The sequence below is a fragment of the Paramisgurnus dabryanus genome, chromosome 6, assembly GCF_030506205.2.
Source record: "Paramisgurnus dabryanus chromosome 6, PD_genome_1.1, whole genome shotgun sequence".
NCBI classification, from domain to species: Eukaryota; Metazoa; Chordata; class Actinopteri; order Cypriniformes; family Cobitidae; genus Paramisgurnus; species Paramisgurnus dabryanus.
This window is the reverse complement of record NC_133342.1, coordinates 47153711-47167765: the sequence shown is the minus strand read 5'-3', so window position 1 is coordinate 47167765 and position 14055 is coordinate 47153711. Positions and strand designations below refer to the sequence as shown.

Genomic DNA, 14055 nt, shown 5'->3' with positions numbered 1-14055 from the left:
TCCTTCTGACTAATAACACTGCCATTTTGTCTACTTTTTGTTTATAGACAGATTTAATGACAACAATTTGCATAATTAAAAGGGTAGTTAGTTTTAATGATTTGTTTGCCCTAAATAAAACTAAAAACACATAATACACTTTTAACTATGTCTTAATTAAGTTAAATAATTTTTTAACATATTTTTAAAACATGTTATAATACAATATTTTGTTAAAAAAAAGTGTAAAATGTTTGGACATATCTGCTTTACACTATTTTGACCAGCAGGGGTCGCCAGCGTGTGTGGGGTTTCGAACTGCTTCGAAAAACTGAATCAATTTTCGAAGCAATTGTTCAATTGATTCGAAGCTTCGAAAAGCTTCATTTCTCCCATCACTACATTACAGTACACATTTTACACAGTAACGTTGGTGTAGTTTTGCTTTAGTTATTTAAACTAAGATATTCAACTTGTTGTTTATTTTGCTTGTTATAAACTAGACTAAAAGGACTCTGTTGTTATTGATTCTTTACGGAGTTTACCGAAAGTTACGTTTGTTCCACGCAAGCCGTTTGTTTATGCTGTTAGTGTTGAAACTGTCTATATAAAGATCACTTGTTTCAAGGTTATCTCATGTTGATGCCCAACTGGTAGTTGGTTTTAATTGGTTTAAGGTGGCAGTAGCTGGTCTTAGCTGGTCCTTCCAGCCTGGCAAAGCAGGTCAAGCTGGTGGGTCAGCTGGTCTTCCAGTCCAGACCATCTTAAAAAGTGACCAAAACACAGCTAGACCAGCTTGCAACACAGGCAATACCAGATAAAACCAAGCTGGAGGACCAGCTAAAACCAGCTCACCAGCTTATGCTGGTCTTAGCTGGATTTTTCAGTAGGGGCATTCACAACTTTCTGGTACCTTACATGTACATTTTTTGTTTAGCAGAACCTCACTGTTATATCCAAAGCAATTGAGAGAGCACCGAATATGTGAGTTGCACACCATCCCATAAATGCAGTTAAATGTGAATCCACCAAACCATTAAGGCATGTCAAATGTCATAAAGGATATGACACATAATAGTGAACATTTACACTTTGTGTATGTCTTTGTGTTATGAAACGAGTAGAAGACTGACACCTGGTGGACATTTAGTATATGAATGAGTGCCAATGGATTTTACACACATTTCTTAAAGAAAGGAAAGTGAAACTAAAACTGTGTTGTTGAGCTGTTGTATGCCTCACTGCGTGTGTACATGCGTTAACATGGCAGAAGCGAGTATTTCATGGGTTCAGGATCAATTCAGTTGTTCAATCTGTCTGGATTTACTGAAGGATCCAGTGACTATTCCCTGTGGACACAGTTACTGCATGAGCTGTATTACAAACTGCTGGAATCAGGATGATAAGAAAGGAGTTTATAGCTGCCCTCAGTGCAGACATATCTTCACCACAAGACCTGATTTATATAAAAACACCATGCTGGCTGAAGTGGTGGAGAAACTAAAGAAGACAAAACTTCAGACTGACGGATCTGATCTCAGTTATGCTGGACCTGAAGATGTGGAGTGTGACATCTGTACTGGGAGAAAATACAAAGCTATCAAGTCCTGTCTGGTGTGTCTATACTCTTACTGTCAAACTCACTTTGAACGTCACGAAGAACTTCAACCAGGAAAGCGACACAAAGTGATTGATGTGACAGGAAGACTTCAGGAGATGATCTGCTCTCAACATGACAAACTCATGGAGGTTTTCTGTCGCACTGATCAGCAATGTATTTGTTTGCTGTGTTTGATAGATGAACATAAAAATCACGACACCGTATCAGCTGCAGCAGAGAGAACTGAGAAACAGGTATGAACAAATTAAAATATAAAGAATATTGATGATATGTTTCCCTAGAGAACATAAACTTTCACTGGTGCACTGATCTCTTCAAACCCCACCCAAATAGTTGAGTCATCTGTTATTAATCTGTTGAACAGAGACTACTGGAGGACAACCAGAGAAAACTCCAGCAGAGAATCCAGGAGAAAGAGAAGGAGATTCAGGATCTAAAAGAGGCTGTGAAGATTCACACAGTGAGTTTTGATCAATACAGAAACATAAATACTGGAAGAAGTGTTTGAGATTGAGTTTCTCTCTTTGTGTGTTAACAGATCTCTGCACAGACAGCAGTAAACGACACTGAGAGGATCTTTACTGAACTGATCCGATCCATTGAAAGAAGACGAACTGAGTTGATACAACTGATCAGAGATCAGGAAAAGTCTGAAGTGAGTCAAGCTGAAGAACTCTTGAAGAAACTGCAGCAGGAAATTGATGATCTGAGGAGGACAAATTATGAGATGGAGAAACTTTCACAAACAAAAGATCACATCAGTTTCCTTCAGGTAATGCAACAATTTTTAAAATGCAAAGGTCTATTTAGAGCTGTGATATAAAGGGCAAAGATGATTATGTGAGAAAAAACTTCAGCACAGTCTCTGAATATCCACAATTACAGTTGAAAAAAATCCCAAATTGATTTATAAAGCTGAGAGCTGAAATAAATGAGCACACATCTGATCAGTGTGTTTAGGAGGTAATAAAGTTTTTGTCACTGTGTTGTAGAGTTTTCAGTCTCTCTCTTCATCTCCTGGTTCTTCAGACAACATCACTGTCTCTTCTCTTCTCTCTTTTGATAATGTGAGGAAATCTGTCACTAAACTGAAAGAAAAGATGGAGGATTTCTGTAAAGAAGAGATTGAAATGATATCTGACAAAGGTAAAGAAACATCTCAAACTAAGACTGTGATTTACTCTCATAGTTCTACAGTAGCATAAAATATAACATAATTAATACAGAGCAGATTAAAATGATGACGATTTTACATTAGAATTAATCTGATGATGTCACTTTATTTTCTTTAGTTTCATACATTGAAATTATTCTCAATGAACCCAAGACCAGAGCGGAGCTCCTACAATGTAAGACATAACAACAAAAAACAAAACACATTATATCACATGAAACTTTAACAGGCATACATGTGTGAAAAGTCTGTGCAAACCCAGCTTGTCATTTTTCCTACATAATCTAAACATCATTCATCGAAATAAAATGTTGATATATTTAATAACGACCTACGACTCAAACTTCAAAGGGGCCATTGCATGAAAATCTGACTTTCTCCATGTTAAAGTGCTATGATTGGGTCCCTAGTGCTGCTATCCACCTAGAAAATGTGAAAAAGATCAACCCAGTAACTTAGTTTTGGTAAACCATTCTCTGCAAGGACATGAAAAAATAGGTTGTTGAAATGTGGCTCTCCTTATGATGTCATAAGGAGCTCTTATTCCAACCACAGCACTGCCATTTAATGCAGAGAGAAAATAATTGACAGTAATTTCTACAAACCACCATCATTGTGATCAGCATTTGCACTTCATCTGCTCATTTGCATTTAAAAGGACACACCCAAAACATTTTTGCACACACCTACAAAGTGGCAATTTTAAATTATCTATATGGTATTTTGAGCTAAAACTTCACATATGTGCTCTGGGGACACCAAAGATTTATTTGACATCTTAAAAAAGTTTTGTGACATGGCCCCTTTAATGCTCTAAAACACACACACACACACACACACACAGTCAGGCATATATGGCTTATGGGGACTTTCCATAGACGCGATGCATTTTATACCGTCCATATTCTATTCACCTAACCTACCCCAATCCCTAACCCCAATGTCACAAAAACCTGTTGCCAGTCTTTAATCTATGAAAAAGTAGTATGTTTTTTTAGAGTTTTAGTTTATGAGGACACTTCCTGTGTCCCCATAAACCATGGTAATAATAGCATAGTTAACATGTCATTATACACTATTCAAGTCCCTGTAAACCACATTTGCAACGCCCCCCCCTCCCCACACACACACACACACACACTGTATATTCATCACCTTTCCAACAAATTAACAAATGAATGCTCATAAAAACATAAAATATGCATTTTATCTTCCTCAGATTTCAGTCTGTTCTCTCTGGATCCAAACACAGCATGTAGTTATATCTGTTTGTCTGAGGAGAACAGAGCGGCAATTGGCACTGACACAGTTCAGCAGTATCCTGATCATCCAGATAGATTTAATGATTTATTTCAGGTGTTGTGTAAAGAGAGTTTGTGTGGACGCTGTTACTGGGAGATTACGTGGAGCGGTTGTGTTTATATATCAGTGTCATATAAGAGCATCAGCAGGAAGGGAAGCGTTCATGAGTGTGGATTTGGATGTAATGATCAGTCATGGAGATTGGTCTGTTCTTCCTCTGAATGTTCATTCTTACACAATAACATGAAGACAGATCTGACCGTAGTCTCCAGTTCTTGTAAAATAGGAGTTTATGTGGATCACAGTGCAGGAATTTTGTCTTTCTACAGCGTCTCTGACACGATGTCCCTCATCCACAGAGTTCACACCACATTCACTAAACCTCTCTATCCTGGGTTTGGGTTAAATACGAGCTCAACTGTAAAATTGTGTCATCTAACAATATAAATCATATACACCATTTGTGCTATATACAACCCCAAATCAGAAAAAGTTGGGACACTGTAGAAATTGTGAGTAAAAAAGGAATGGAATAATTTACTAATCTCATAAACTTATATTTTATTTACAATTGAATAAAGATAACATATCAAATGTTCAAAGTGAGATATTTTGAAATGTCATGCCAAATATTGGCTCATTCTGGATTTCATGAGAGCTACACATTCCAAAAAAAGTTGGGACAGGTAGCAATAAAAGGCCAGAAAATTTAAATGTACATATAAAGGAACAGCTGGATGACTAATTTGCAACTTATTAGGTCAATTGGCAACATGATTGGGTATAAAAAAGCCTGTTAGAGTGGCAGTGTCTCTCAGAAGTCAAGATGGGCAGAGAATCACCAATTCCCCCAATGCTGCGGTGAAAAATAGTTTTCTGAGTTTCTCAGAGAAAAATTGCAAAGAGTTTGAAGTTATCATCATCTACAGTGCATAATATCATCCAAACATTCAGAGAATCTGGAACAATCTCTGTGCGTAAGGGTCAATGCTGGAAAACCATACTGGATGCCCGTGATCTTCGGGCCCTTAGACGGCACTGCATCACATACAGGAATGCTACTGTAATGGAAATCACAACATGGGCTCTGGAATACTTCCTGAAAACATTGTCGGTGAACACAATCCACCGTGCCTTTCGCCGTTGCCAGCTAAAACCCTATAGGTCAAACAAGAAGCCATATCTAAACATCATCCAGAAGCACAGGCGTTTTCCCTGGGCAAGGCTCATTTAAAATGGACTTTGGCAAAGTGGAAAACTGTTCTGTGATCAGACGAATCAAAATTTGATTCTGAAGGTCCTTTTGGAAAACTGGGATGCCATTTCATCTGGACTAAAGAGGACAATGACAACCCAAGTTGTTATTAGCGCTCAGTTCAGAAGCCTGCATCTCTGATGGTTTGGGGTTGCATGAGTGCATGTGGCATGGGCAGCTTACACATCTGGAAAGGCACCATCAATGCTGAAAGGTTTAAGTTCTAGATACATATGATCCCATTCAGACGTCGTCTCTGTCAGGGAAAACCTTGCATTTTCCAACATGACAATGCCAGACCACATACTGCATCAATTACAATGTCAAGACTGCGTAGAAGAAGGATCTGAGTACTGAAATGGCCAGCCTGCAGTCCAGATCTGTCACCCACAGAAAACATTCAGCGCATCATAAAGATTTTCTGGCCTCTTATTGCTACCTGTCCCAACTTTTTTTGGAATGTGTAGCTCTCATGAAATCCAAAATGAGCCAATATTTGGCATGACATTTCAAAATGTCTCACTTTCTACATTTGATATGTTATCTATATTCTATTGTAAATAAAATATAAGTTTATGAGATTTGTAAATTATTCCATTCCTTTTTTACTCACAATTTCTACAGTGTCCCAACTTTTTCTGATTTGGGGTTGTAATAATGCTATATAATATCATTCTTTAAACAGCTTTGAGACTTTTCTGTTTCTAACTTTACTTTAAAACACAACATCTTTGAATCATTAAATGTATTTCATGATGAATATTGTCTGAATTGTTTATTTGTGTTTGAGTACATGTATATATCTGATATTTAGCAGCACTGATAATTAGAAGTACAAAACAGTACAGTATGTAATATAAAACACATGGTCTGACGACTTCTTTATATAACTGTTGATAAGTTTTGTTACTGATATTGTGTAATAACTTTGCCAAGTGTACGATTAAATATGTTTACCTTTTTTAATCTTTCGGACTGTTTTGTATTATATTGTACAAGTTAATCTCTACATTTGGTTTTATTCCGTTGTCATCTGTCTGCCATAACAGTTTCTATATAAATGTATGATTTCTTTTCACTTTCAACAAGTTTTGATGGCATTTCTAGTAAACATAATGTTTAAAAACTATTTTGTTACAATGCTTATAAAGCCTATTACTTGGGGCTGCCTTATTGAATAAACTGATGAATCATGTAGGTCATCTAATGGTGATTTTCACTCACTGCAGTCAATGATCCCAAAACACACCAAGATTTTACACTGCCTTCATCATGTATACAATTAATCTGTAAGACCACTTAGTCTCTAAGGTCATACAAATATTTTTCCAAAACTATGATCTGACAGACATTCACATTTATCATTGGAGGACTGATTTCCTGATGATATATCTGAGATTAAACACTGTGGGTGTTCAGTATGAAACAGAAATTTAGCACTGATGACAAGGACATATAAATATTTATAAGGAGATTTTTTATAGATTTTCAACAATAAATACACAATTAAGTTATAAGCTACTCAAGTAGATTTTCATTTATAAAAAGACTCTATTAAATTACAAGAGTTTGTCCTCCACATTTTCATAGAGCACGTTTCTGGGTCAATCGCATTCAGAAATGACCGGTTTCTGTAATTTATATTATTGGAATAAATTGGGCCCATTTAAAGGCTTAGCTTATATTAGACACAAGATCAAAGTTTCTACTGCCATCTTGCGGTCATGAAGTGAAATTACAACCCACGCTTACTTTGCACGTAGAAACTCCTTAAAGATCATTTTTAATTTCATGATAAAGAAAGGTTTATTTACTTCTTAAAATAACTAATAACTTTAACCATTCTGTGTATTTATAATGCTAGAAATTAAAGCTAAGCTTACACACAGAGTGCAGAATAAATGCTCTTAAAACCTCAAAAGCTGCTAAAAGTTCAACCAACATGATTACATTAAAATCATTTGTTTCAAAATTTATGTAACGTTCATGTCAGTTCTTCAGAAGCTAAAAATCTGCAAGGCACACAACTTTTCTATGGCATCATTCTTGAAACACTTGGTCAATGGGCCTGTTGCTAGCCTCTTTACTTGAATAGGTCTCCAAACAAATTTCATTTACAAAGATATGACTGAATGTCTTTATTTTTAAATCAGTTAAATGGTCAACACCCACTGCTGATATGTGGTTTAGACCTGTTTGTGTATGCAGGGCCTGTAGGTGTTGAATGGGCTTGTATCATTACAGAATGACTTCTCACAGTGGCATTCATAATTAGCAGTGTTTCTTTAGGCCTCAAACTGGTGCTTATCTTTGAGTCATACTTTGCTTTAGCTGGTGTTTTTGAGTTGGTTGAGTTTTGGGGCATCCATGTAGCTTACTTTATCTCTATTCTAATCTATATTCTTAAATTGCATTTTCTTAATCTATATTCTTAAATTGTTATTTCTTGATTTTTCTGTAATTTTTTTTGTTTGTATTCCATGCAATTTTGCTTTGTAACAATGTCCAATTGTTAAAAGCACTGTATAAATAAATTTGAATTTATTTTAGAGAGAGAGAAATGGAGGGAAGGAGACACACATGTGTCCATGAGAACTATATAACAGTGCAGGGCCGTGCACAGGGGGGTGGCCCGGTGGCTAGAGCAACTGCCCTTCTGCCCTAATCGGCTGAGGTGCCCCTCTCGCCAACCCCAGTCAAAGTGTTCTGTTACCGCTCGTCTAAAGATCTACTGTTTCTGGTAATCCACTTCGTGATTCCCCGCCCGCTCCGCAGCATCTCTCACATTCTGTGTCCACTCTTTGAAGGGCGAAGACGACAGTTTGTTGTATTAACAGGTAGATTCATTACATTACCTTAGTTGTTGAGCTGCTCAATTAGTAATTTGGTAGTTTGAAGCCGAGAGAGGTCGTGTTCTATATTTATTTTTGCTTGCTTGTGTTCTAGTGATCACTACTTAATTTTCTCGTTATCTCGAGAAAACAGCAGCTTGTTTTCTCGTGATCTCGACATAACAAAAGTTGTATTCTTGTGATGTGATTAAAGCATACGTGTTCTCAATAGAACATAATTTTTAGACAGCAAAAGCATATTTAGCAAATTAGCATGGATGAACAAATGAGATTTTACTTAGATCAGGGATTCGCTCAAGATGAAACAGATTTGCCAAAAAATGACCATTTGATAGCGCGGTGAATTTAGGGACCGTCTTTAAATTACTCTATATACGTTTCTACTTTAAACAGCATTACAATGGAATAACTTAAAGTCAACAAACAGTCAAAAAAAAAACAACTGTAAAGTGTTCATGGTTGTCAACTATAATGCACACCCTGCTGAAAAAAACTGCATCAAACCAGCATGGACCAGCATGGGAATCATGCTGGTCTATGCTGGTTTAGCTGGTGTTCCCAGCATACCAGCACCAAAACACAACATATGCTGGTATGACCAGCATGGGATGCTGATACTAATGCTGGTTTAGCTGATGCTAATGCTGGTTTGGTGCTGGTTTAGCTGGTGCTAATGCTGGTGCTGATGCTGGTTTGATGCTGGTTTAGCTGGTGTTCACAAGCAAACCAGCACCAAAACACAACATATGCTGGTCTTGCTGGTATGCTGTTTTTTTCAGCAGGGCACTTTTTTAGATGTTTTATATTTATTCAAATAAACTGTTAAATACTATTGAAGATAGAAACGTGTACAGTGCACTTTAGAGATGGTCCCTAAATTCACGAACATCAAACTTTATTTATTTATTAAGTCTATCTACAATTAGCTACGCGTGGTAACGGAGAAAACTTGGATCAGCAGTCCACTTCAAAATAAATGAAATATTATGGACAGGAAATTACATTATGGCATTTGGATTATTATGTCTGGATAAAACAACTTTTGTTATCTCGAGATCATGAGAAAACAAGCAGCAAAAATAAAAATATGGATGACCTCTCTCGGCTTTCCTATGTTTTTGTATTTCTGTGGATGATTTGCTCTCTGTCTACTTAAAGTGGTAACAACTTAGCAAACATTTTTAGAATTACAGTGATTGTCTAATGAGTAATGTACCCGATGAGATCTAATATAAATAACACCAAATTTGCTGTTGTTGGCACACTTTGTGGACAAAAAATAAAAATAAAATGTTTTTTTTTTTTAAAAGTCAGAGTTGTAAGGGAGGCTGCAAAAGCTGTTCAAAATTGCAAACATGGATTCAAAGCTTCAGCATGTAAATCATATAGAATATTAAGAAGTTTTGTCACACTCTAAATCTTGTTATAAAGTCTATTTTCCATTATAACCACTTATATTATTTGATACTAATCTATAACACATCATATTGTTAAAACCATATAAATTGTGCCCCCCGTGCCCCCTTTTTGGTTTGGGCCACTGCCCCTCAAAATGTCTGTGCACGGCCCTGTAACAGTGTATTAAATGACTTGTGTTTCAGTTAAAAGTATCTTATCATTCTTAGAACAAAATACATACAAAGAAACTGATTGATATTAAAGAGTTATTATAAGGAAAACATGTCTTAAATTAAGTTTGTTTTGTTTCATTTACCCTGATTTATCCTTTTGGCAAAATGCTAAAAACATTTTCACTGTATAATGTACAAATAATCTATCAAACATAAAACATTTTGAAAAAACTATATAACCTTTTTTTTTATTAATTATGGAAGTCACAAATCTTGCCTCCACCTACTCATGAAGTACATCTGCTGCAGCTTCTTACATCCTCACCCCCGCTTCATTCACTTGCCTCTGCGTCAGACCCCATGTCAGTGTTACCATAGCAACGGATGATGCTGATTCTATTCTCTGATGCAGACGTATACGAACGTCATCGGCTCTCATTCATCTCTCTCTCTTTCTTTCTCTCTCTTTCGTTTTGCTGTCTGCAGATATATTTTTAGAAATCATACAGCTTGCCAAAGCAGCTTATTGAATTCAAATTTATCTTCAAAACATCATCATGTCCTTCAAAAAAATGTTTTGCATAGGTCAAATTATATATTTTTAATTTAAGACAATTATGCATATTTTCTCGCTTAAAATCGAGTTATTTGTATTATACTCGTGTTTATTCACTTAACACATTTATGTAGGCCTACAGATGTGTAAAAATGACCCGTTATAGCAGCAGTGTTCATATACTTGAAAAACGTCAGAACTTTGCATATCTCTGTTTATTATATTTATTAGTAAAATAAATATATTATGTGAATATTTGTCATACATATTAAGATACACATGCGCATTTTATTTCACTATCTATATAATCTAGACGTGCAGTTTTATTCCATTAGATTAAATTCAAGTGGAAACGTGGTATCAAACATCTAAAGACCTTCACAAAATAAAAGAACATTTTCTACCACCAAACAGCCTTGTTTCTGTCCCCACCCTCGCGCGCTCTACGTTCTCTATGACATCAACCCACAATGCACCGCGCTGTTTGCCGTTTACTCGCCGTCTCCATGGCGACAGCGGCGAGCGCGGCCCCTTATGTAAATGAAACCGGAAGAAAACGTCATCTTTGGCCAATCTGAGCGCTCTGAAGTGACATAATGGAATTTTTAGGGATAGAAAACTTGCAAATGCGTATTGACGCCCATAGATAACATTTCTCGCGCTGGGGAGAACCGACAATATCATGACAACAATATCTTAACTCGATCAAGTGAAAGTAAAACTATCGCAACAAGAAGACCCTTTAAGTAAAAGCAGAAGACGACAAAAACAAACTCATGGATTATTTGGACACCAAACCCAGCGCACTCCATTGTAGGGTGTAGGATGGGAACAAGCTTTTATCCGCCAGAGGAAATACTTGGAATATCAACCATAATGATGAAGAAAGACATGAGCTTAAACCTAGACGATCAGAACAGCTCCAGTTTAAAGCCGGATCTGAGGGATGCCGAGGGGATCCTCAATTCGCCCGACCTGGGACTCCTAAAACTAGCGTCACCAGAGCTGGAGAGGTTGATCATCCAGTCCAATGGCATGGTCACGACCACACCGACCTCCCAGTTCGTCTACCCGAAGTCGGTAACCGAAGAGCAGGAGTTCGCAGAGGGCTTCGTGAAAGCCCTGGAAGACCTCCACAAACAGAACCAGCTAAATGGCGGACCGTGCGTTCCACCGACGCTCAACAGACTCCCGTCCAGCGCCACCCTCGCCCTGCCCGTGGATCTTCCGGTGTACACGAACCTGAGCGCGTACGGCGGCACCACGGTGAACTATTCCACGGACACCATTCCCTTCCCACCGCCGCCGCCCGCGCATCCCATGAGCGCGCAACAGTCCCTGAAGGACGAGCCGCAGACGGTACCGGACATGCAGAGCATCGGCGACAGTCCGCCGCTGTCTCCCATCGACATGGACACGCAGGAGCGCATCAAGGCCGAGAGGAAAAAGCTGCGCAACCGGATCGCCGCTTCCAAGTGCCGCAAGAGGAAACTGGAGCGGATATCCCGACTGGAAGACAAAGTGAAAACCCTTAAAAACCAAAACACGGAGCTCGCGTCCACGGCCAGCGTGTTGAGAGAACAAGTGGCGCAGTTAAAGCAGAGAGTCATGAACCACGTCAATAACGGGTGTCAACTGCTGCCTAACCAAGTTCAAGCGTATTAGAGGACGTTCATCTCTATTTGTCAGTATTCCAGTGGTTGACAGACAACACAGGCAGGTTTATAGATCATGGTTTTTAGTTTAAACGTGCATTTAACTTAATAACGCACTACAGGCTGTGCTTTATTGTGAATAGACGCGCGACTTTAAAACTTTCAAAGTAAATTTACCAAGAGCAACATGTAGCCGATACATTATTGTTGCGCTAATATGAAACATTTTCATACACACTAAATCAAGCTCTTGATTCCGTTAAGAACCCTCAACATCCACCTTTCTGTTGCGCAAAAGTGTCTTTACCGTGGGAAGTGCGTACTGCGTAAAAAGTGAGAAAGAAATGTATCTTTTGAAACCTTTGCCTTAAAAGGTTCTTTGGAGACCAAAACTTGGCATCACTAAAAACCCTTTCCGAACCTTTATTTTTAACAGTGTGACTTGGAAACGTAGGTGTTTTTTAAAACTCCATATTTCCAGGTTATAAATGACAATGGAAACCCTGACTTTCACAATGAAGCACAGTCTCGACTGCCCTTCATTACATAGCCTAACAAAAACATGAACACAACTTTTCAGCTTGTGTTAATATTCAGAAAGTGAATGCTTTTCATGTCTAAATGGGAAATAGGCAGTAAGTTATGTTTAGACATTTGTCATTCAACATCTATTGTAAGCATCTCCTACTGCAGGCCACTCCTGTGATGTCAACTCTCTGTTCACTGATGCATAAAGATCACAGACTGAACTCTTTGGACTGTTGAATTGGACACTAAAGGTGCTGATGTAAATAAACTTTATGTTTACAACATTTTGTAGCAAATGGACTTTTGTGCTCCGTTGCATTGGGAGACGATGGCAACTGTGCAACATTATTTGATCTCATCTCTGAAGATCTACGCGGCTGTATTTTTGCATGCTCGAGACAAGCTCAAAATGAGTGCAACCAAACACAACAAAGATGTCATGCATGTACGCTTCATATTAAAGGCCTTTTCTCATGACAAGCTCTTATTAATCTATGACTGTATCGATTTTATACTATTCACATGATGTCTTATTTTATGTTCTTTTGGATTATGTGTGTTGTGTTGTAAATGTAAATGTTTCCTCGTCACATGTCATTTATTGTTCTTTATATGTTATCAGTGTGATCTGTACATTAAGTGTCATTAAATCCTGTTCAATTCACACGTTTAATTGATGTAGTTGTGTTTAATGGCATTTTCATACCCCACCAAATACACAGCTAGCGGGTTTTGTCTAAGTCATTTCTGTTGGTACTAAACCTAAAAATGTCTAGGCTTGTGTTTGTTTAAAGTATAATAAGAAGAGTAATAGCATGGAAATGAAGATTCAGATTTACCAGTTTAACCAGTGAGGGACTAAAAACTAATTTACTGAATATATCTATTTTATATATTTAGAACATTTGTTGTAATTTGTGTGATTTTATCAAGCATTCCACATTTGAGTGAGACAAATTAACTCAAATCATTTACTCAAATAGTATATAGGATGAAAAATGTTAAATGCTAAATGACTTTAAAAAAGGGAACTCTTGGTATTTCTTAATAAACTGCCAGATTTTCATGATAGACATTACTTCATATCACCCAGAGACAAAAACAAACATCCACTTCAACCAAATTAGTGAAACAAGTTCACTTTTGATATTGTGATTAAAGAAAACAAAATAATATGATTCCCATATCAAAAAACAAATAAAATATAGTAAAATAAATAATTGTTTAATGACAGTGATTAGCTTCTAATGTCACCTGAGCTCTTGAGTGGGAATTGGTGCCATCTAGCGGTGAAATGTGTTATTGCAATACCCAATTAAAACTTAAAGGAATATTCAAGAAAAATCCAGATAATTTACTCACCACCATGTGATCCAAAAAGTTGATGTCTTTCTTTGTTCAGTCGAGAAGAAATTATGTTTTTTTAGGAAAACATTGCAGGATTTTTCTCATTTTAATGGACTTTAATAGACACCAACAATTAACACTTAAATCAACACGTAACAGTTTTTTTCAACGGAGTTTCAAAGGACTCTAAACGATCCCAAACGAGGCATAAGGGT

General features: G+C 37.2%; 2 protein-coding genes across 2 annotated transcripts; both read left to right on the top strand.

Moving 5' to 3' along the window:
* Positions 1-399: 399 nt before the first annotated feature.
* LOC135767209 (tripartite motif-containing protein 16-like) lies at positions 400-4570 on the top strand. The gene is made up of 6 exons (XM_065276871.2): positions 400-1833; positions 1965-2060; positions 2139-2372; positions 2593-2746; positions 2893-2949; positions 3994-4570. Exons 1-6 carry the CDS (start codon positions 1213-1215, stop codon positions 4521-4523), a joined length of 1692 nt encoding a protein of 563 aa, XP_065132943.1. The 5' UTR covers positions 400-1212; the 3' UTR covers positions 4524-4570.
* A 6329-nt stretch (positions 4571-10899) lies between these two features.
* On the top strand, positions 10900-13166 carry jund (JunD proto-oncogene, AP-1 transcription factor subunit). Its single transcript, XM_065276900.2, has one exon. The coding sequence runs from the start codon at positions 11136-11138 to the stop codon at positions 11973-11975; it is 840 nt and encodes a 279-aa protein (XP_065132972.1). The 5' UTR covers positions 10900-11135; the 3' UTR covers positions 11976-13166.
* Positions 13167-14055: the final 889 nt, after the last annotated feature.